Raw genomic sequence first — 25,414 nt, 5'->3', positions numbered from 1 at the left:
GGAGGTTTCAGACTCAAGTGACGGAAATGGGGATTTCAAAACAAAGTGACAAGCAACACTGCTAGTGCTCGAAGTGAGGGGGGATGGTATATCACCAGCTAGCAAAATCTTCACAAAGCATTCCCCCAGCTGTCTCACTGTTACCATGTTAAACCATTTAAACCCAACTAACCCTAAGGCTCTATCAAAAATACCCAACTATCATTTTCCACTTCAGGTGCTGAACACTTGCCCGTTCAGCCTGCAAAAAAGCAATAGTTTTTTGAGTTTTGATTGTAAGTCCACTTTATGCGCAGATAGGCTAAAAGGGCACTCAGGAATAGACATCTGTACCCATGCCAAGACTTAAAACCCATAACCTCTGATGGTGATAATGTGAGTAGACTACTGAACTGTCCACCAAGGTGACTTAACTTTTTTGTTCCCAAATTTTATATTTTCCCGCATTTAAGATGTTTACTCACAGTCCCCAGAATAATGTATAAACAAGTTTCCGGTGTAAATTGTAAATTTCGATAAGTTTCAATATGCATTTCCACTTACCTAAGATTCGTTGAGTATAGTTCAACTTCCAAGCATCCAGATGCAGTGAACCCCATAGCCATGAATGCAGTAAAAACGCAGGCAAAGACTAGATTCATGTTGGGATCTTTCACAAAATATAGGGCTATGACACTAGCACCTGAGAGCAGTAGGCTGAAAACTAATAGAAGAGTTACAATTAGATTATGCTGTGATATCCACTTATTTCATTTTGTGATGCTGATGTATCAGCATACCAGTGGCATCAGAATCATTTGGACTTTATTTACAGATACCAGTGGGAACAGAATCAGTTGAACTTTATTTGTCGATACCAGCCAATACTTTTCTGGCACTATGGTCTTTCGCTGGGTCTGAAAAATTGCCACATGACTCCTTCACAGAGTCTATCCTGGAAATTATGCAAAATTCAAAGCTTCCACTTACATTTAATCAATATTGCATGAAAAAACTGTACGAGGGGGTATCAAAAAGTTCGTGCAATCTCCTGGAAGGAAACAAACTAGAACCCCCCCGGATATGTGTATTGTACACTGGTCCTTCTAGGTTAAGCACACAAATTTTTGTCTGTTTTGGATGTTTATTGCTATCCTTTTTTTAACAGATGAATAAAGGAAGGGGTCATGAATGACAAAATTGAGGCACGGAGCGTCATCAAATTCCTGCATCTCCAGGGGAAAGCAGCTAAGCAAATTCACGATGAGATGAAAGCAGTGTACGGGGAGGAAAGCCCATCCTATGAGATGGTTTTCAAGTGGAAACGGCAGTTTCAAACCGGTCACATGGTAATTTCCGATGCCCCTAGGACAGGGAGTCCATCCTTCACAAATGATGCCACATTCATGGAGAAAGTGGAGAAGACGATAATGGAAGACAGGAGGATCACCATTGAAAGTGTGATGTCTGTAATCGGTGTTAGTTATGAATCCATCTGGAATATCATCCATCACCAGCTGCACCTTCATAAAGTGTTGGCATGGTGGGTGCCACGATTGCTCTCCCCTTTTCAGAAGAGGACTAGAGAGGAAGCAGCACTAGAGATGTTAGGCCGCTGTGAGCTGGATGAAGAGGATTTTTTCAGCAGACTGGTTACAATGGATCTACCTTTATGACCCAGAAACCAAGGAGATGAGTAAGCAGTGGAAACACAGCTCCTCACCGCCCCCCAAAAAGGTAAGAGTGCAAAAGTCACCCGCTAAGGTGATGGTGTCCGTTTCCTGGGACTGTGAGGGAGTCATCCTGACAGACTACCTGCCACAGGCTCACACAATCACAAGTGACTATTATTGTGATCTCCTAGCTCGGTTACATCAAATATTGAAGGTGAAAAGGCGAGGAAAGCTCACAAAAGGAGTGCTGCTATTGGCTGACAACGCACCAGCCCATTCTGCCCATGCATCCATTTCGAAAACAGTTCAATTAGGATACGAAATTTTGCCCCACCCTCCATATTCCCCATATCTGGCACCGAGTGACTTCTTCCTCTTTCCGGAAATGAAGCGTCCACACAAAGGACGCCACTTTGACACGAGGGATGATGTCATTTCTGAGGTGGAACAGTGGATTCAGGCCGAAAATGAATGAAGTGTTCTATAAAAACGGCTTACGCAAGGTGAAAGACCACTGGCAGAAATGTGTCACCAAGCTTGGCGACTATGTGGAGCAGGACTAATACCACCATGATTTCGTACTTGTCCAAAGTTGTTTCCTTCCAGGTGATTGCACAAACTTTTTGATACCCCCTCATACTTTGTGATTATGTAGGAAGTATTTTAATATTCTGATTAATATTTTGAAGCATAATTCTGATAAATTGATGCTTATAATTGGAATTCAATACTTATGCACTAATATTAATCAATACTTTGAACAACTTTTCATTATTTTAATTTTCAAACAGTATCTGGGGAATCTGTAAATGTGTCGCCATCAGTATGTGTATCAGGAACATTTTCATTATTATAGCATATTGGTAAATACACAAGGTATATAATAGGCAATGCCACAAAATCTGGATAACTGATATCCAGATTTCAAATTATCCGATATCTGCTTTTAATGCAATGGGTAATCCGAATATCCAAGTATCTGAATAATTGAGGTAATCCAAATATCCAGAGAATTTTTATATCTGAATAGTATAGTAATATATAGTATATAGTGTATATTAGTTCCCATGTAGCAGAATGTTAAGTGCTCTTGTCTTTGGTGCGAGAGGTCCCAGGTTCAATCCCTGGGGGAACTCTAAAAATGTCCATGTTCACCTGGCACAACTGGGGAGCTACTTAAAAGCAACAGTAATAGACTTTGGTCTCAAAAGCCATAAAACAGCAGCAATGGAAGTCAATGCGCTGATCATGTGTCACCAAATGGAAAACAATTTCCAGGCTTTGGCATTAAAAAGGCTGCTGTGCCATGGACTTTTATTTTATTTTTTATATACACATGTTAAGCAACCACTGATGCCCATTCCGTAGTGCATCTGGACTCCATACAGGAGAGACGGACACGATTCCGGGGATGGGTAATCTCAGATGGAAATTTTCCAAAAATGTCTGCATAGAGCAGCTCTCAGGCTCACTCAGCCTCTAATCATTCTTGGGGGACAAGAGGGTAACCATGCCACATTCAATATGCCTGAAAAAGTGTAGGATCCTGCCTCCACAACTCTATTTGTCTTCATGGTATGGTTCAATTAAGCTGGTGACAGCTTTTCCTCTATGCCAATTTTATAATTCTTAATACATAGTCTTGCCTGTATTAAAATTAGGACACAAACACAAAGGCATAAGGCTTCAATGAGACACCTTAATCATGTCTCTTTAAATATCTTAACCCATGCTACTTCTTGTCAGCAGAAAAGGGTGTCCCAACAAGAATGTGAGATTTGAATTGCCCCATTGCCCTGTGACTGGAGAACGTTACCACAACATAGTTACGAAATGGTTGTGCCTTATTTGATGATATGGATATTGAACACTTGTGGTTCCAGCAGGATGGCGCTACCTGCCACACCTTCCACGAGATGGTTGCCTTGCTGCATGATAAATTTCCGGTCCAAGTCCTTTCTCACCATGGCAATCAGAACTGGCAAGTGAGGTCATATGACTTCCTTTGGGGGTATGTGAAATCGCAGGTTTATGAAAACAATCCCTGAACGAATCTTACCAGAACTCAAGGAGGAAATTCACATGTCATGAGCATAATTGAGGTGCAAGTCTGTGTAAGAGTCATCAGTAAATTTATCAATAGAATGACTACATACAGAGCAAGTCGTGGGCACATATGGCAGATATTGTTTGTCATACTTAACTGGCAACAGTCATTTCATGAAAATAAAATATTTTTTTTTCAGGTTATTAAATTCGGCATTCTTGTTGTGACACCCTTTACAATCTTCTGTAATTTTTCTGCACTCTAGTTAGAGATTTTGTCTCTGCAAACCACAACACACACGCTCCTTTTTACTGTGAACACACCATTTCTGTTAACAATACAACTAACGCTGCCACTCACCAGAGTTTTGAACTAGCACAATGTTGCCTGTCTGCTAAGAAACTCAGTCATCAAATATTTTTCCACGACAGACAATTTTCTATACATTGCTGTTGTATTTTTATTATACTCTGAAGTTGGTTACTTCATTTGTGTACACCCTGTAGTTCAATAGAATGCGAATGAGGCAAAATTAACTAGATTATGAATACTACTGCTCTACCAAGAAGAGACAAATACTGTGGTGCTATCATAGAATTTTTAAAGCCAAGCAAGCAAACAGGACAGAAGTGATGCAATCAGCTCTTTCCCATGTACTCCTACCTGTGTTGCCAAAATGTGTGGCATTCAACACAGGTGTTTATTTCATGATGAAGGGGGAAGATTGCACACAGCGAAAGCAGACACATAATACAGGGTGTCCCACGAGCGGCGCAACTAGGAATTAAGAGTGTCGTTACTTTGTAAACGAAACCTTTACATACATAAGTCATACACCAAATGTTAGCCCTGTCCAAGTAGATATTTTTAAACATAGAAACAACAAACGGGGTGCAGTGTTGTTCATGCAGTGTTGCCAAATGTAAGTGAAGTGTAAATTTATTTTTCCAGAAAGCATGGAAAATTGCATGTCAAACATTCGTACGGAAATTTGGACGTCAATTTCCACCTTTGGTAGGTGGACTATTTCGCCATCTATAGTTCAGAGAAGAAAACCAATCGTTTTCGCGTATAGCCAATCCTGAAATGCCTCGTAAAGGCGTACCGGTCCAAATGGGTGTTTTAAAAAAAAATATGAGGTACAGTGGCAACACTGTTGATGTTTGAGGCAACAAAAGGTGTGTTTAGTGATGGTCTATGACATGGAAATACTGGGAACGGGAAAAAAGAAAATGAAAATTATGGTGAAAAAAGTGTTACTTACCTACTCCTGGCAACCATGCAATGCGATAAGAGCGCCCACCGAACGAGAACAAAATAATCAGCAGTGATCAGAACGCTACATTTTAAAAGTAGCTTCACTACAGCTACAGCTACTCTTCCAAAATGTAGCTTCGCTACGGCTACAGCTACATTTACCAAAAAGTAGCTTCGCTACGCTACTCCTGTTCGCTACTCGCTACTTCGCTACTTTTTGCGCTACTTCTGCATAAAAAAATGAAAACAACCATATGGGTATTAAAAAAATCCCCTACTACTGGTAAATAGATTCTGTTATTAATTATCATGATTCCAGTCATTCCATAATTTTGATAGCAGTGTTACTTCAGTTACTTATTTTTACTATAGTTTTTGAGAATACCATACCTATGCAAGTGCCATATCAATTCAAATTTGATATATGAATATTGCAATTAGGGTGTTACGCAAATTAATTATTACAACTATACACAAATAAAATTTGGTAGGATTAAATATTTATGTTCACATCAACATATTTTTCTTGAGAATAAATATTTAATTTTTTATAGACTCATATGAAGTCAGCATTTTGAATGAAAAGTACATGGAGCCCTTCGACTACAAAAGGGCCCCAGGTTCGATACCCAACGGAGGCACATAGTGGTTAGGATCCAGTCTCGATCAGCTTATCTATGCATAAAATGTACTCAAAACAAAAACTAGGAAAGATGCCAAGTTAGGAGGATGAGATTCTCCTGCTCCTCCATTCCCCACTCTGCTCATCATTCTTCCTAGTTTTCACAATTAGCCGAAATTGGCAGAAAGCGACTATAGATAATAGAATATTTAAATAAACCATTCATCCTCATTGTCATGATTGAGAGAAGTGGAAGAATAGATGAGGAGGTAAACAAAAGAGGACAAATGGGTGGTGGAGTATATCAAAGCGTTCGAAGATTAATATGGAACAGGGATGTACCTATGAAACACATACTATGTGCCAATAATTACGTAAGGAGCAGACTTTGACAATAACAGAGAGAGATAAAAGAAAGATGCAGGCAGTGGAGATAAAATTTTTAAGGAGTATATTGGGGAAGACTAGAAGGGATAGAATAAGGAATGAGGAGATCCGACAGACAGTGGGTGTAGTGAAGCTTCAGGACAGAATAGATTAGGCACAGATGAGATGGTTCGACAGATGAAGAGGATGGATGCAGAAAGACTACCAGTAAGAGCTTACAATGCACAAGGAGTGGGAATAAGGCCAAGGGGGAGTCCAAGATGTCGGTGGAAAGAGCAGATAGTGGAGAGTGTTAGGAGAAGAGGATAAGATTGGAACACCGTGGAAAGAGAGGAGTGGTAGAAGACCAGGAAGAAATGGAGAGGCTTGACTTCTATGCCGACCCAGCCAGAGGCAGGAAACAGCAAAGGATGATAATGATGATGTCATGATTAGCAAAAGTTACAGAAAAGGGACGCAAAAGTAGGAGAAATACATAAATTTGAAAACTATGTATATTAACTAAAGAAAATTGTAGTTTCTGCAGGAGTCAATAAATCGTACATACTTTCTGCAATATGATAAAATTATTGAGGAAACTGTCGTGTAAACCTGAGTGTTCTAAACTTATTGTAATTTTAAAATTTGTGAACAAATACTATCGCGAAAATAATTGTAATTCCAGAAACTCTATCATTCTTGTAACAATAATTTCTTGCTGGCGAGATCCTATATACTGACGATGATCAATGCTGTTAACGTACTGAGCCATTTATTGCTGGCACTATTCCCTTGTCAGTGCAGTGGAAAATCCATCGCTCGTTTTTGCACTGCAAGTTGTGTCTTACACAGCAATTAATGACACTTTAGTGTCTCTTACACCATGAATATCCACAGGATTTGTTCAGGGGGTGATGCAAACGAGGGACTTTTTTCCAGTGGTGCAGCAAACGAGGCATGTTTCTCCCCAAAATAGCGATGCAGCTAAAAAAACGTAGCTGTTAGCAGGAATATATTCATATATGTCAGTTAGTTATCTGGATATCTGAATTATTCAGATACTAATTAAATAAATTAAGCAGATATCTTTAATCTACAATCTAGATAATCTGTATTTGCATGTAATAGACTGTCTTTATGAACCTCCTGCAAATTTAAGGGTTATTGTCGATTTTTTTTTTTTGACGCTGTTGCCACATTCAAAATTCACCTCAAAATGCTGAGAAAAAATGTAGCTGTAGCAAAATTTTCGCTACAACTACAGGAATTTTGTAGCTTTGCTACCGCTACAACTACAATTTTCAAAATGTAGCGTCGCTACAGCTACAGCTACAAATTTTGTAGCTAGCTACAGTAGCGACGCTACAAGTAGCTCGCTACTTCTGACCACTGATAATCAGTTAGTTGTATACTCAGAACTGTTTGAGCCGTGCATTTCGCATTGTTCGTAGGGGAAGATTAGAATTGTTCTGTGAAATGAAGTACTCTTTGGAAGAGAGGGTGTTCATTGTGGAACATTATTTTTATTCAAAATCGTACGCTAGTGTAAAAACTGTTTCGCGAGAAATATCTGAATAACAGTGTTCCAGAAAATTTGACGATATATAGACTTGTTTCGAAATTTCGTGAGACAGGATCAGTTAATGACAAACCCTACCACAGACAACCACCAGTTTTGACACAAGGTGTGCTGCAGGATGTGGAGCAGAGAATATCACAATCTCCCAGGAAATCTGTTCGTAAACTTGCTGCACAGTCAGGTGTATCAAAAACAACTCACCGAGCGTTAAAACAATTGCACCTACGTGCATATAAGGTACAGGCTGTGCAAGAACTGAAGGAAGCAGACAAAGGTGCACGTGTAAGATACTGCCAGTGGTTTAGAAATTTTATTAGAGACAACGGTGTGAATATTTTGGATAAGGTTTTTTTCACGGATGAAGCATGTTTCCACTTAAATGGATATGTCAACAGTCAAAATTCTCGACACTGGTCAAGTAACAATTCCCATTTGTTACATGAACAATCACTTCATCCACAAAATATCGGTGTGTGGTGCGCGATTTCGCGGAGAAAAATAATCGGCCCATTCTTTTTCAACACAACAGTTGATGGAATAGTTTATCGTGACCTTATGACAGTTTATTTCTCTGTTGGAACGTGATGGTTGGTTTCAACAAGACTACACAACATGTCACACGTCTAATGAAACTTTAGACATGTTGGCAGAGTTTTTTGGCGATCACATTTTAAGCAAAAACTTATGGCCCAGTCGCTCCCCGGATCTGACGTCTCCAGATTTTTTTTCTGTGGGGTTATTTGCAGTGGCGTAGCATGGACATTTCAGGTGGGAACGCCAAGTCCGAAGGGAGAGTCTGCCCTTTCTTGCTTAATAATTTACTTATGGTATTAGTCGCCACAGGTATTATTTGCCTGAAGTAAGCTGGGTTTTCAATAAAACATCATCATTGCATGTTTTAGCTAGAAAATTAGATGCCTCACTATGCCACAGATGTTTTGAACTCTGGTGTTCTATACCTTTTTTTATATATTTCTGCATGACGCAATTCATTAAAAACCTACCTGAATCACAAGCACCTCTGCACAACAGTAGACGTCATTGTTGTGGGCGATCCAACTACTGATTGATTTGGTTTATTTTACTTCGCTTTTCTACCACTTTTGGTTAATTGCGAATATGAATATGAGTGATGATATTGATGAAGGGACACTGACAAAGAACACCTGTGCTCACGCTGGGATTCGAACCAGGGACCTCTGTCATCTTGGCGCACTGTGAAAAGCAGAGTGGATGATCCAAATATCGTACTCTGCTGACGTAACAGTGCCGATTAGTAATTGAGACCACTGTTTATTACATCTTGAGAATGCTGATAAACATTTTAAAATAATTTTCTCCAGAGACCATTCGATGTTAAGAGTTTTCAAATGAATGCTAAACATTTCCATTCACACAATATTAAGTAGTTAGATAATAACGAAAAAATACAATAAGAAAATAATAGTTTTGCGGGTTAAGTGGTAGAGCAGCCACAGGCTGAATTTCTATCACGAGGACTTCACCAACTTATTTGACAAAAACTGTGTTGATCTTTTAGTTTCTAATACACATCGCTGTTCGTGCGATAAATTATAGAATGCAGTGGCCATTAAGAAGCAGTATATTTGAGATTGGTAAAGTTACGTCAGTCAATATTGCGTATTGTAGCATCACATAGCACGAGTTGCATGAGCGCGAAGAACGAAGAAACGGGTAGGAATTCTGCCGCTGTCGTCTGCTTCAGAAGGCAGGAAGGGTCACATGAACCAATCACAGTAGACCTCTCGTACGCTGGCGTAAGAGAGCCCATTTACGTGCGTGCTGTAGAAATGGAAGCTTTCACTCCATAAAGGCAGCAAGGAATATAGGTGTCCTGTACGTCGAACCTGCTCGGCGTCCGGCCGGGAAAGGCATTGAAAAGAGATGCTAGAACGAGTTGAGAGTGGAGCGTTGCAAGCGGATCGCAAAAAATAGCCATTATAATGCCATGAAGGTCAAACATATATGAAATTAGTCACGTTTTACTTTATAATCACAGCATTTAAGCATTTTTGAAATTTTAAATCTGGGAACGCCGGGCTTACGGGCGTACTATAACGCTACGTCACTGGTTATTTGAAACAAACAGTTTACATTAATAACCCAAGAACACTTGATGATCTAAAATAAACATTTGCACAGCCATTAACAATATAAACCAATCAACCTTGCATAAAGTTGCTTCCAACATGATAAAACGTGTTGATGAATGCCTCAGGGAAAATGGTTGTCATTTTCAACATCTTTTGTAAAGCTACACTGCCTGTTACACTCATTGCATGGTTGCCAGGAGTAGGTAAGTAACACTTTTTTCACCATAATTTTCATTTTCTTTTTTTCCTGTTTCCAGTATTTCCATGTCATAGACCATCACTAAACACACCTTTTTTTGCCTTCAAATATCAACAGTGTTGCCACTGTACCTCATAATTTTTTTAAAACACCCATTTGGACCGGTACGCCTTTACGAGGCATTTCTGGATTGGCTATACGCGAAAACGATCGGTTTTCTTCTCTGAACTATAGATGGCGAAATAGTCCACCTACCCAAGGTGGAAATTGACGTCCAAATTTCTGTACGAATGTTTGACATGCAATTTTCCATGCTTTCTGGAAAAATAAATTTACACTTTCACTTATATTTGGCAACACTGCATGAACAACACTGCACCCCATTTGTTGTTTCTATGTTTAAAAATATCTACTTGGACAGGGCTAACATTTGGTGTATGACTTACGTATGTACAGGTTTCGGTTACAAAGTAACGCCACTCTTAATTCCCAGTTGCGCCATTCGTGGGACACCCTGTATTTATGTCAATTTTTTTTTACAACAAAGAAAGGGAAGAAAAGTTAGAAACATGGCAACATGACTGCAAGAGGCATGAACAAATGAGTGTCCAGTTTAGTTCACGAGCTTGCTGCAGTTTCTCCCTTATTGCCATGACCAGGGCCAGTAAAAAGTAAAAATAATTCAGGCAGCAGCTCGTTTTTTTATATATATCAAATACCGTCTCGGCAAGCCATGAATCCAACTAACATAAAGCTACACATTTTGAAATATGATCTTAAAATATTTAATTTATTAATTAATGCAAGAGTGGATTAAATGTAATTAATTCTTGTGCTCGAATGGTCTTCCTAAAGAACTGCTTACAGCATGAATAATTATACAACACATTCTAATATTTGGTTAACTACCATATTTCCACAATTTAAAATTTGGCTAGCAACAGTGCAAAAATTTATAATTGCATGTTTACTATTCTGATTTACAAACACACAAACTTTAAAAACACAAGTTGTATTCATGTGTATTCATTATTTAAATGCTATCCTCAGACAGACTTTTAATCTTCCTAGCTGTTTGTCATCCCTGTTGGGTGATATCAACAGTGTGTTATCCAAGGTTTTGAGATTTTTGCAACGAGCTGGTCTTTTCCACTGTCTGTGAGGAAGCTTTTTATAAATTCTGAATTTTTAAAGTGTTGTGCTTGTTTTGTGCAGGTCTTTTTACAACCTTGCACTTTTAATTTTTCCCAAGGATCTTTTTACGCCCCTTATTTTAATTTTTCAGTCAGAATTTTAGATAAGGGGATATTTCCCCGTATACATAGAAGGGTGCAAAATTGTCTTAAGTGCCGACGCACCCAAAACTTTATTTCATTCATAATTTTTTTTTTAAAAAAAAAAGGTAATTGAAATTTCCATAAGTGAACTTGAAATATTAAAAAATATATTTTTTCAGAGCAGGATTTGAAAAATTCAGGTGCCATGGTGACCGAGCACCCTGTATTTTTCTACTCCTGACCATGACTACCTTACAGTTCCTTTCTCTGAAAAACATCCTGCAGAATACACATTTGAGACCAGAACTATTCTATGCACTTACTTAGAAAAAACTTGCTGCCAAGTTTGTCCATGCAACATATCGTCCATAGAGTTGTTGGAAGTGGGGACAGGGATACGATAAGAGTACTGAGAAAGACTCGTTGATCGATTGGATGAGAACACAGTGGAATGTTGGGTGAATTCTCATTGTTCGCAGTGGCCATCTTGGCTATCACAGATGCACTAATATCACAGATCGACACAGACTGGTTTGGCCTGAGGCGATGGTAGTCTTGGAACCTTTCAAACAGCTCAGGAAACCACAAATCAAGTGTGTTGTACCTGCAATGTTAAAAGTAATTATGTGAGAAGAAATTGCCTTATTATTTGGTATGGAAATATATGTTGATTCACTATTTAATATAAACAGCACATTGTAACACTATTTCATGTAGTGGTATTTCATACTTGTCCATATCATCACACCCTATGGGAATGAGCTGGCCTCCTTGGCTGGGTGGTCTCACGATTCAAATCTTAGCCTGGGCATGGATGTTATTTGTGAGTGTCCCTTCATCAATGTCAACATATCATCAGTCATCCTCATCTTTGCAATTAGCCAAAAGTGCCAGAAAAGTGAAGTAAAATAAATCAATTGATCATTCAACATATGGATGTGAAAGAAGAAAGCAGTACAATGAATTACTTATTGTGTTGAATGAGATCAAAGATGCCCGATTCTTTGTAACAAAAGCCAACCATATTTTCTCATAGTTGACAGTCTTCTGTTTGTAATCTTAATTTCATATTCTCTCTCGAGGCATTACAGTTTTGACTGTCATTTTCTTGCCTGTTGATAACCTGTGATGATGAATGAGGAAAATAATGAATCTGGAAATCATTGTTTCACATTAGTACTTAAATCATGAAAATCTACATTAAGATGAAAATATAGTTGCAAACAGAAACCCATGGGCTAGACTGCACAATCGACCCTTGTGTTTTACTGTTTGAAAGTTAAAAAAAAAAAATATTGTGCGCTAACATATTTAACACTTCGAATTGCCACTGCGCATTTCTAAATTTGAAGTTACATTTCTATGAAATAATATAAAAAATACTACTACATTACTTGCCATAGCTGGTTTCTTTGAACCTAATCCATGTTGTAAACACACAGTATTGCCAGGTCGAACTTTGGTTTTCAACGTGAATATATATGCGAATTTCCAGTAGGATTAAACTTTTTTAAATCATGTTTTCATTCGTATTTTTTCATGTTTTTATTCAAAGGGACTCTATAGAAAAAGGCAGGGCCGCGGTACTGGTAGGGGGCGGAGCCCAGAATCGGGGGGCAATTAATACTACTTTTTTCCCACTTCAAATTGTTTCCTCACCTTAAATTTTACATTTCTGGAATCCTTGATTCATACCCTTTCCAACGATGTATCATACATATTTCTATTAAGAAGGGTCGATTCGACATCCTTACCAACCCATGTGTTCCAGGTAAAGCCAAATCATATCCAAGTCATTCTGTGAAACTTCTCTCTTCACAGTATACTTTTAGTCAAAAAACCTCTCTGTAGCAGGTATTGTAGCTTATATTGCAAGAAAAGATCTATATTATTTGAATTTGATCCTACTTTATAATTCAGTAACTACAGTAAATGTGTCAAGTTGATAGATTGATTTGTAAATTAATGGGCCCATCGCATAGCACCCATCATGTAATACAGGGACAAACCCTTAACAGAAATAAGTTTGACTTCAAGGGTCTTAACTCCATCCTCTCTAACTCCATGGCATGGCAGGCCAGTACCATCACTTTTTTCTCATTTTCAAGATCAGAATTTCAAGTAACTCCCCAATTATCTTCATGATGCTGGATCAACACAGCAGAATTTAGGACTCCCACTGTGAATCGAACCCAGAACCTCTCACACCAAAAGTGAGAGTGTTAATAGCGAAGTAAAATAACAGCCAAATTATAAATAATTATGCACTTACCAGTAGAGTTTAAAAACACACCTAAGGCCTATTTTCCAGGGTATTTGGATAAAACATGTGATAAAATGAAAAGGCAAATTTTCATAATAACACTGAAAAAAGAACACAGATTTTTGGCAAGAATAACAAAAGAAACCTGACTTTTTCAGGTAAGTGGGAATCCAGATGAAGGAATAAAATTAATTCCTATCGAAAAGAGAATATATTCGCAATTCACTCACCCAACAAGAATTGAAAATTCCATAGCTATCACAATTAATGTGTATTTCAGCAGTGGGGGAATGAATAGTTTAGCGATTGTATCATGTAATTCATTCAACACTCTCACCAGGCCACTTTCTTCTGAATCATCTTTGGATCTTTCATGACACAGGGTTTCTTTCAGAAGCTGTAAGGAAGAGATAAAATAAAGTGACTACAATGTTGTTGGCTGATACAGTTATGGACACTTATAACTTTCAGTTGGGTTTTTGCAAGCCACTAGTGTTTGTGACTGAGTGGAGTGCACTGAAGAAACTCTGAGCAAGCGATGCTTCTGCAGATTTTTTGGACAATATTTTAAAGTCTTTGCCATTTCCTGCATGTTTCATGAAAGGATTTAAAATCTGTAGATAATGTTTGTTTGTTTGATTGCTGTTTTAAGTCAACTTTATGCACAGAAAAGCTAATCGGGACTGGATCTACAGTTTAAAGTTGAATTCAAACCACTGTGCCACGTCCCTCCACCGGGTATCGAACCTTGGACCCCTTGATTACAAAGCGACAATGTTACCACTATACCATAGTGGAGGCCCATTTGTAGATATGAAGACCCTTTTCGTAGAATGTTTTAGGCTTTGTTTGTGATGGTGTTGACTCTCCCCAAGGAGAATACAATTCCCTACTTGCTTATTCCTGGGCCTATGCTTGCACCCTACTTCTTTGTGCCATTTTTCCATATTGCGTTCTGTATGCTTCCAGGGCAAAAGTGAGTTGAAAAGCGAAAAACAATTTATTTTTGCCCTCCAAATGCAAATGCCAGACAAGAGTTGTGAACTGTTCATATTCAAACCATTTGTCTTACTTGTGCACAGAATGAACGATGGAGGCCTTTTCAATGATTGAACAACATATATTTAATTTCACATTGTGGTGTAGAAATGTTAGTAGATTTTTATTTTTTTTATTTTGTATCAGATATGAAGCCATATATTCATGAATATGTGTTGTTTGGTTCTAGTGACATGGGCTTAGAGTATGCAACACTGTAGTATGGTAATAAGACTATAAGAAAGGAGACTTAGAGACTTCCACTTATATTTCATTATTTTGAAATATTATGCTATTACAGTGGAACCCTGATTTTACGGTCCTAGATCTTACATTTTCTCGCAATACACATTCAGTCTTGATGGCTCCAACATCGCAACATTTTATGAACTTTTCCTTGATTTTACATTTTATTTTTTTTCACCTTCATCCCCTGAACAAAGTAACATCAAGGTTCTGTTGTATTGCAATGCCTGGCACAAATGAAATTGACAAATAGCGCCATTGACGATTTCCTGTCATAAACTATTGGTCAAGAGTGTACAGGCACTATGATGTGAATCTTTGTTTCAATGGTGCCCCCCCCCCCCCACACACACACATTGTCAAATTTTGTTGGTGTTTCATAGTGAAATGCTGTGTGTTGGGGTAATGTGGGTAATAGTGTGCTGCATGGAGGCTTTTTTGCTCGATCGTCTAATAGTTTGCACGGATGGCGCTAGATGGCTTATGGAATCGACTGTTTCTTCGCTCAAGTGAATAACGCTTGAACATTCAAACTATCGGTATACAGTCGAAGCCCAGAAGTTCACGTATAACCATAATTTGTCTGTGGTAGTGGACTTTCAAATATACTTTGTGAAGTGAAAGATGCAGTGAAATTGAAACTAAAGTGAACATAGACACAGGCGCGGCTCGTGCATTATTTACCCGGGGGTTCACTGAAGTGATGTGACATATATTCACTTTCCGCAAAATATACTTCCTTTGCCCAACAAAAGGATGGGGGGAGGGTTTAAAAGCTTTGTCAAGAATTCTTTTTATCTGGGAGTATAAGGTTTTGTTGTAGGGGTGTGCAAATAAATTTAGGGCTGAAACTACAATAAATTGTGCCTTTATGAAAAAAAGTTGAGTTTTGTTGGAATATCATGGACATCCTCAAGTAGGGGCAAGTAATATATTTTTTCCCCACGAGGAGCAAAAAACACTCCTTCAGTCTAAAGTTACTGCAACGCTTTTATAATAATTACCAAAAATTACTGTGACTGAAATTAAATTATATGCGTGTAATATATAATTTTTGGTTTACATTCAATTTCCATGGGGGGGCGGCCCCCTTTTCCCCTTCCGGACGTCCATGCTGACTAATCAGAACTGGTCCTACATTTGTTAAAGGGAAATGGCAACTAATGGCATGTGCATACTAGAAATCGAACCTGAGACCCTTTCATTTATACGCGACAGGTTTGTTCAAATTTGGGGCTGGTCGACCAGCACACGCTTTTTTTCAGTGGACAAGGAAGTTTGTTTACGTTAATTATGTGCATTTCTATCGGTCATTTCTTACCTGCGCGGACAGCAACGCCTACACTGCATCAAATGACATAACCTAGGTAAAGTCCATCCCTCGTTTCACTCGCAGCATCACTTAATACTTTCCAACAAGTATCCAAGCACTTCAAAAACTAAAAAACTTGAGACTTTGACACCGAGCGACAGCGAGTCACGTCTTCGTGCCATTCTTTCTCTTTCGCGAACCCGAAGTGTTTCCACCTTTAAGGAAAAACCTCTGAATGCATGCACAAGGTATTTTGGTAATGTATCTCCTTTATTTTAATTCATCGCATCTAATTCCAGCTTCTATTTGTTTCCACTCATCCATCTCTGACACAATCTTGCATTTATTCCAAGAAGTTCGGTGCAAAAATGATACAAGAGAAGATTGAATATGTAATGTGTGCGCTTCAAACTTGAACCGCACGCAGCAACACTGGAAGGGAGGAAGCAGCGAGAAAGGAGCCTTGTCCCGCGCCTTCTGCGAGAGAACGAACTGCGCATGACCGTTGGGTTGAACATAGGTTCTGCAAATCTCATCTCCCATGTATTTTGTCCTATACCCTCCTCGCGCTTCTGCTCCCGCACGAAGCTTTCACAATGGCACGAGCTGTCCTGTGGGGGTTCAACTGAGGGTCTGTATCAGGGCGGCCGATTCGCGGTTTCTTCTTCTCAGCAAGAGAGTTCGCCGTGTTACGGGCACAAATACATGACTTATTGTGTAGAATTTTTAGCGAAATAATGTGAAAATTTAAAGACATTGTTCATTCTCGAGGTGATAATCGTATATTACTGGGGGTTCACTGATCCTGTGCGCTATAGGGCCAACCGCGCCTGCATAGACATCATCTCCATGTTAAAATGTAATTTAACCTATCTTACCAATATATAGCAATATATGCAAATGAATAGACGATTTGGGCTGAAACTACCAGCACGAATTTTACACACATATTTGTAGGATTATTGTCACATTGAAATGATATTTGATGTTCTATATATTCGAGCGAATCTCACTCGAGTGTGGGAGATTTGATAGAGTTTGAGTGAGCGAAAGTGGCCCAATGCAGTACTCTAGTGGTAATGGTAATAAAAGACTAATAGCTATGCTGGTATTTAATGCATCATTTTAAGAGAAATGGAAGTTGTCTATATCTCCAAAGTATGAAGGCCTTGTGAATATAGTTTGCATTGGGCTTCACATTTACTGTATACTGTGAGAGTGTGAGGGCAATATGATTTTGGAGATGTGGGAAGGGGAGAACAAAACCATCCACACTACTCAGTCTGAAGGGGACGAAACACCATTCATTCCAAAACTTATTAAATATTTGGAGTACTTAAAGAACCAGCATTAATCCCATTACAGAAAATAAGTAAAATATCAAATAATAACAAGTTTCCACCAAATATTCATTTTAAAGACTTACTGGTGATGTCCATTTGCTCCTTCCTGTGTTGAGAATGTACATTCTGGTGATCACATCCTGAGCATCATCTAGTTTTCCTGTAGCCAATAGGAAGCGAGGGCTCTCGGGCAACCATATAAACAGAATTACTGCTATGATGGTGGGGATTGTCCACAAGAGTATGAATGCTCGCCATGAATTGAATGCAAAGAATGATGTGATGTAATCTATATGTTGCGGTATCACCAACCAGGCAAGTGCTACATGGGAGAAGGAAGAAACAATCAGAAGTAAAATAATGGTACTGATATGTTTGCATATGCTTTAAGAATTCAAGTAACGTCAGTAAATTCTACTCAAGACCATTCTTCATGTTTGGGGAATAATAGATGCGCTTGATAATTAGATGTAAGCGAGTTACTTTTTCCATGAAATTTACTAGTAGAGGTTATGTTAATATCGGTGGACTCTGCCATCATCCGCTTGGGAACTCATTGCTTCACTGTTAGCAGTGATAATGGCAGAGGCAACCAAAATTAATATAACCTCTACAAGAAAGTTTCGTGGAAAAAGCTAGTAACTCGCATACATCTAAGATTATTCTGTTAATACAATGGAAGATATGCATAGAAATTTGGATAAAAAAAAATACAGGCTCGACCACGACTCAAATATGTCTCTCTGGCATATCATGCCATTGTTCTAACTCAGCTACCAACTGTATTATTTGGAACACTGATGATGTTGGTTGTGGAATGAATATTGGAGACCCAAGTTCACGTTCTGGTCAAAGTTGCATTTTTTCTGCTTAAATTTCTATGTAGTGCATCCCCTGCGTGTGTCTAAATGTAACAGAAAATAATGTCTAAAATGCAGTAACAAATTGATTAACTGTTGAACTTTGGGCCTGTCTCATGAATTTCTTAAATGTTCGCATAACCACAATTGATTATTAGAGATAAAAATACGAATTTTTACTTAGGTGTGGCTTATAACACAACAAAGTTGAGACCGGAGTGTTTCATAAACCATTAAGTGAGGAAACCTTCACACAAAGATAGACTAAAAGACAATTCATGGTTTAATTTTATTTGGAGAGCTAAGAAATTATGCAATAACTCAGAAATTATAATAAAAAGATGGTTTGGATAATTGATAAGGCTGAAAGGAATGGATATTTGAAGGATAAGATATTGAAAATTGCATGGAAAGCTGAGAAGAAAATTGAAGCCAATGCAAAAAGCAGATCCGGATATAAAAACTAATAGAACAGGGAAGAAATATACCAGTGTGCCATGTAACAGATTGTGTGTGGGAAGAATTAGAAGAAAGTTCCGTAATTACAGGATAAGTGCTGTGTTCAAACCACTCCCCAATATAGGAAATTTATCTGTCAAGCATAAGCATATGGAGGCCCAAGATTTAAATAATTACTCAGGGTGGGTACGAGATTGAGTGTGGCTCATTTGAAAAAAGCTATGTAGGAGAAACGGGGTGAAGTTTTGAAGAAAGGTTCAATGAGCTTGAAAAAGACAAAGGAAGGGAATCCTAGGACCAGCCTGAGTTAGCATTTGATATTTATGGGTTATTCAGTTGGCAAGCATAATATAATCTATGCATGAGAAAAAGTACTGTAAAGGAAAGTACTTGAAACCAGAATAATTTGCAAAAACCAAACACACAGAACCAATAGATAAGATGGTGATGTCGGTGAAAAAATGACACTATTTATTTCATCATGACCTACAGAAATCTGTGGTCCTAGACATTAGCCACATGGTCTGAATAAGTGGCGTGGCGTGACTTTTCAAAAGTGTTATCAGCCATCAGTATGACAATTATGCCTGCTAGACGTTATCACCCCCCCCCCCCGAGAAAAAAGTATTTGATCTAGATTATTGTTCATCTCGTTTTTTATTTGCAATCCACACAGTGATTTAGCCACACACACTCCAGAAAGAACTACCACTCATGAAACAGTTACCGTGAAAATCCAATGACTAGTGGTGGACCCTTGTCAATTCTTCATCTGTATCTGTTTCTTTGCACACTCTTCTCAGGTCAGTTTGACGTTTGTGTGGTGAGCAGACGACATAACTCCCCTTCTCCAGTGACAGTCAATGTGGAAGGGAAACCCAGCTGTATGTACTACTGTTGCCAACTTAGTATTTTGGAGCAAGGTTTGTCCAAATCACAAATCGCACCAAGCAACTATCTTTTCGTCTAATACCTAACTGGTCTCATTTGTAGTTAAATCCAGACTTGCCTTTTGCAGTCTAACTCTAGTTGCTTCACAGAAATAGTCAGTGTTGTAACCACAGGGGGGCATTGCCAATGCATTGCCCACCCTCCAACCTTTGACTGAAGGCAATTCTAGGGGGGGCAAACATTGATGACCAAGGGCACCTGCAGGGGGTGCATAAAGGAGCAATTGCCCCCTTTGATTTCAAATCTTATATTAAATTACATTTCGCAAAATTTTCTTGCTCGCTTCGGTCGCGAAGCCTGCTTATCTCGGTATTGTCAGGTTCAGAGACATAGCTAGATGGCGGCGGTAGTCTGCATGGATGCAGAGGGATCTAAATGAAAAAAAGTTATAAGAGAGAGAATGCCATTGCGTCCAGTGAAATTATTTGTGCCCTATTATTTCAATTGCAAAAATTGTGTTTAATTTTTTTTTTTGCTCGCTTCGCTCGCAATATGCTTCTTTTCTGTAATGTGTTTAAATAATGTGTGTTGTATATATGTATCGAATCAACTTTAAATACATACACAATTAATGTTAGCATGTTGCATATGTATTTTCTTATTTTATGTCGCTCCATGTTGCATATGTGTAAAACATATGAAAGTTATACATGTTATACGTACAAAAATAATTATCTTCGGAATGAATTTATCATTCATTTTCTGCTATTCAAAAATACAGTTTGTGTGCTTGTTTTCCATTATTAGCTAATGTGAAATTAACTGTGTTGAAAAAATATTTCAATTAGTTTGTTCCAAACAAATGCTTTAGTACCAACTTCTATCCCCTGTTTGCATAATTTACGAGGATAATAATGTTTTTGATACTACTACCACTAGTAAAAATTTAATGATAATAATAATGATGATGATGATCATCATCATAATAATAATGCCATTGTTATTGTTGTTGTTATTATTATTGTTGTTGTTGTTACGTTTATCCTGGTACTTGGTATCCTGGGATCCGAACAACTTGTGCCTCCACCGGGTATCGGACCCTGGACCCCTTGATTGCAAGGCGACGACACTACTGCTTCGGGGAGGCCCTCATTTGGACTTCTGAAACGCCACCTTTCTTCACATGAGGTATGTACACTTCGCAACATCTTATTTGACCGCCCTGAAAAATTTCAAAGTCCGGAATTCGTAAATTTGGCAGCATAGCACTTCAGAGCCAACTAAGAGTAGCCAACTTTGCAACATTTCTTCTTCCTGAATGAAAACGCTCGTGATTTTTTTTCATTCTTTCACATTCCATTAAGTAAAGATACATTAAGCAGTAATCAAATATATGAGTAGACAAAAAAATGTTAAGTAGGAATACGAATGTTGAAAATATTTCAAGATTCTTCGTTCTGAATTTGAAAATAGGAAAATGTATGTCCATTGTGAAACAATGAACAGGTTCTCATCATCCTGGAAAGAATTGCGGTCACATTTGAATGCAAGAAGGCAAATTTATGATGATTTTATGTGAAATGTTTAGTAAAGATACCTTGCACAACACCAAATGATTCTGCAAAGTGTGTCTTTTCCTTCGTTCTTGGCGAAAAATGGTTCGAAACTCCGGCACAATGTTGCTTCAACTGAGATTAATGTGTTTTACTGAGCTTTCTGTTAGCAATCTCCTGGAGTAGTTGTTTAGATGACAGCACTTTCGTTTTTTTACTGTTGTCGTCAAGATCGAAACATCGTAGGTTCAAATCCCACTCTTTCCTTACAATTTTTTCCTTTTTATTTACCGAGTACAAAGTGTTCTAATAACGTAATATAATATTATATGATATTACTGTAAAATATTTATGCGATGCATGCTCAGTGGCGGCGATTGGGTTTCAAAACTGATGGGGCAAGGTGGGGGGAGGGGAAGGACAGTTTCTTTCGCTTTGTAGATAATGTTTAGCATAGTGTTGGGTCATCTGCCCCTCCACACTCCATAATCGTCGCCACTGTGCATGCCTGAAGTAATGCTTCTACTAATGTTTTTAATTTTTCAGTGATTGGCAGGATTTTAGGAAATACTTTTCCTTTCATTCAGCTGTTATAAGTTAACACATATTAAGAACTTACATGTCAACTTTCTGCATCCGGAAATGCTGGACATAAATCGCATAAATATCAACGGAAATATCCAAGAAATGTAGAAAAAAATTCTCGGCCAAAGCCGTTTACTTCCCGAAAAAGATTTTGCAAAGAAGTAGGTTTGAACCCATGACCTTCCATTCCATAAGCAAACGAGCCCCCTACACCACACGGTTCATGTTATTTTATGCACTCTGTTCGGATCCCACTTTAAACTGTAGTTCCAGTCCCGATTAGCCTTACTATGCATAAAGTTAACTTAAAACACCAAATCAACCAACATCTCCTTTCAGAGTGGGCCTTCTATGATACTGTAGTCCGCCAGCATCCGAAAATACAGTTCTGCTTCACGTATACCAGAGTGTAATTGCATTTAATATTGTGACTAATTTTACTTTAAAACTACAGATTAAAGCGATAATAGTGTCCAGAAAAGGAACCTCAAAGTAGATCCTCACACAAAGTATTTTAATCCATTGCCAAACATTTCAGATAAGAATAATATTAAGCTTTTCCATTGACCGTATTTTCGATTCATGGTGAATTTGCTAAAAGGACCATGTCAAGAAATCTAAATATGTAAGTTTTACTAGTAAATGCATTTAAAATGCACGAAACAACAGGGGAGGAGAAAAATAAACCTCAAAAATAATATAATTAAGCCTTGTTTCCATATTAAAAACAATAGGTTGCTGACCAAGGCAGTTTATTAAGATAAAAACACTTAACACATAACGTTTCAACCCTGTATCAGGGTCTTTCTCATTTTAGTTTAGTTCTTCGTCTGAGAAAGACCCTGATACAGGGTTGAAACGTTATGTGTTAAGTGTTTTTATCTTAATAAACTGCCTTGGTCAGCAACCTATTGTTCTCAAAAATAAGTAAAAATGCAACAAAAACTGTTAAAAATACTGACAAATAAACTAAAAGCCAAAAAAGGCCGAAATATGCAAAAAAAAAAAAATGTAAAATAGAAAGTGTTTTCCGGCTCTAACTGAAGGGAAACGGACATGATATCAGGTTTAGCATTGTTTTTAAGGGTCAGAAAAAAAGTTGATTTTTCATCAACTTCCGGACCCTAATTAGTAATTATGACCATTGAAAAAGTTGGAGGTAGCTTACTTAAAATTTTCTTGCTGAGGGATCATATCGTCCCATATCTCCACTTCATAATAAAGAAAAACATCAAGTTCATATTTCGAAAATTACTGAGTTTTCCACCACGAAAATATGTTTTTCATAGTTTGAAATTCGTTAGTATTATCTTTCAAGGTTTCCATTGTTTTAATTTCACACATATTTTATATTTCATACGTTCCTCTCTCTTTTCATACAGTCTTTGGAAAAAAGCTGAAGTTTCTTGTCAAACGGGGTCTGGTTCAAATGACTCTGTTTCGCTCTCCTGTTCCAACTTTAAACAAACAACAAAATAATTCGTAACTAAACGATTGCTTGTTCAAAACACGGAATTTTTACACAATTTACAAAATATGACAAAATGCCAATAGACATGTTCATCATTTTTCCCTTTCAGCATTTCTCGATTTTATCTGAATTCGTTTCCTCATGAAAATTGCCATGAGGAAATTATAGATATGACATTATGTGTGAATTGGTTTCTTCAAACTGGTAGCAGATTTTAACATGAGCTACCTGGAGAAGAGGTAGCGTGCTCGATTCTTACGAGGGAGGTCGTAGGTTCGATTCTCCACCTAAGCAGGATTTTTTCAGGAGTATATCGTTGGGTGTAAAGTTTATCCACCGTGCTAAGAAGTTAACATTGGTCTCTGTATTTCACGAGAGGAAAGGAAATAGTAAGAGAAAGTTATTTCGATGATAGGAGGAAGTCACATGCCATGTGGAATGCGCAGAATCAAGTTACATGGAGCTAAGTCTGTAATGGTGGTTTCGAATATTGCAAAGTTAGTGCGGAAAGTTTGTTATATCTGATACTCTAACTTTCTGTTCAAAGAAGACAAACATTTTAGATACAAAGCAGTGAGGAATTAACGATCATTATGAGGTTTTGAATTTTTTGTTTGTCACTCACTATATAAATACTTATTAGTAGTTTCTTATAGAGTCTGCCTTCGTCGCAATAACAATTTATTTATGTTAATTAGCTATTTACTATTAGTTTTAGACGCATGGTAAGATGGTGGTGAGGGGATTGACAACAGTCATTACAAAGGAACGGACATAAAATTACCAATCTTAGCAATTTGAACTCATTAAACGCTCTCCTTCATTACAGTACTGCACTACATCACTACTTAACATAACTGTGTATATTTTTTTATTATATCGAAATCAAATAATCAATATTTTAGGTGTCAGTAAAGAACAAACAATACATAACTTAAATAACATTACATTTTTCATCCTGAATACATATATGTGATTTGTGAATTAATCATGATGTGTGTCTTAACACAACATATGAACAATAACTAAAAAGAAAAGTTTTAACTTTAAATCCTGGAAATCTCCAACTTCTAAGGGGAAGTATGTGCAGAAGGGACGTCCCTCAAGTGTGCATCGGATTTGTTTTTTAAATATTCTAATATCAACAGTATCTGTTCAACAAACAAAAAAAAAGAAAAAAAAAGAGGAGAGGGTGGGATTTGAACCCGTGACCTTTCACACTTGATGAAAAATATGGATACCAGCACCTAACCAACTGCTCTACGTTAATTTAATGACGTTATATCCTTAAAAACATGTTGACGTTTATGAAGACTCCCACCTTCCTGTGTTTCAAGCACATTTTCTCGACAAGTCGTGTAAAATATATGTTTGAGAACTGTTCGATATTATGCAAGCTATTGTAAATAAAATGTCGCATAAACTCCTCACAAATTTGCTTCTTTGTGCACAAACTTGATGGCAATTTCCTCCAGGTGGAGAAAAACTCTGTTCAGTGTTTCAAACCCTCCAAATTTCAAGTCGAGCAAACAGAATCGTAAATATCCTTCAAGGTTCTTTTTCCAATTTATTATTTCTGTTTGATTGTGTATTATAATAGTGGTTTATAGTTTCTAAGTTCATGGAAAGTGTTAAAATGAAAACCTATCACCGCAGCGTTTTTTGTCTAGTGGAAGGACCTACTCAAAGTTGGCTACTCTCACCTGGAGCTGAAGTGCAATGTTGCTAAGTTTACGATTTCGGGACTTAGAATTCTTTCAGGGCGGTGAAATAAGATGTTGCGAAGTGTACCAGCCTATGGATGGCAGGAGTAGAATAAGATACCCATTGTACAGCTATTAAGAAGCCTTCTCCAATGGAAACTGTGATGTCAGATTAATATTCCAGAGTGCTGGTGTTCACATCAAACACAACCAGTGATGGAAGGCATACGAGGTGTGGCTAGAAAAAAAACTGGATTGATGTTGCTGTCGACAAATGGCAAGCACGTCAAGGTCAAGCCGTGCATGAGTGTATAACGTGATATCTTGCCTATCGACTGTGTGATTGCCCAGGGTGTGCGGCGCTTAGTTCCTCTCTAGCTTGTGGACGAAGTTAACCGTACATCTGTGCTCTGTCTGAAAAAGAAATTAAGTGTGAAAGTGGAACCGCATATCAATCTGAATTTCTTATGAAACTGAAAATCCGCCACAGAAACTTATGATTTGTTGAAGGAAATGTACGGAGATGAGTGATTATTACGCACTCAAGTGTTTGATTGGTTTCAAATATTTAAAGAGG

At 37.9% G+C, this 25,414-nt stretch overlaps 2 protein-coding genes across 3 annotated transcripts in view; one reads left to right on the top strand and one right to left on the bottom strand.

Annotated features, from left to right (window-relative positions):
• The window catches only part of SiaT (beta-galactoside-a-2,6-sialyltransferase), a 55,758-nt gene extending 54,492 nt beyond the window's left edge, over positions 1-1,266 (top strand). Inside the window, exon 5 of the mRNA XM_083129761.1 lies at positions 1,148-1,266. Within this exon, the coding sequence (XP_082985887.1) occupies positions 1,148-1,155 (8 nt within the window). The 3' untranslated portion in view covers positions 1,156-1,266. The remainder of the gene's footprint in view (positions 1-1,147) is intronic.
• LOC145993883 (synaptic vesicle glycoprotein 2C-like) overlaps positions 1-25,414 on the bottom strand; it is a 177,974-nt gene that overhangs the window by 1,684 nt on the left and 150,876 nt on the right. For both annotated transcript variants that reach the window (XM_083129758.1, XM_083129759.1), the window contains exons 6-9: positions 17,399-17,637; positions 13,607-13,773; positions 11,437-11,717; positions 544-703 (exon numbers count right to left, since the gene is read on the bottom strand). In XM_083129758.1, coding sequence (XP_082985884.1) covers positions 544-703; positions 11,437-11,717; positions 13,607-13,773; positions 17,399-17,637 — 847 coding nt within the window. The remainder of the gene's footprint in view (positions 1-543; positions 704-11,436; positions 11,718-13,606; positions 13,774-17,398; positions 17,638-25,414) is intronic.

Source organism: Lepisma saccharinum, chromosome 10 (genome assembly GCF_977018435.1).
Source record: "Lepisma saccharinum chromosome 10, izLepSacc3.1, whole genome shotgun sequence".
In the NCBI taxonomy this organism is placed as follows: Eukaryota; Metazoa; Arthropoda; class Insecta; order Zygentoma; family Lepismatidae; genus Lepisma; species Lepisma saccharinum.
The sequence above is the reverse complement of the archived record's forward strand: the minus strand, read 5'-3'. Positions and strand labels throughout refer to the sequence as shown.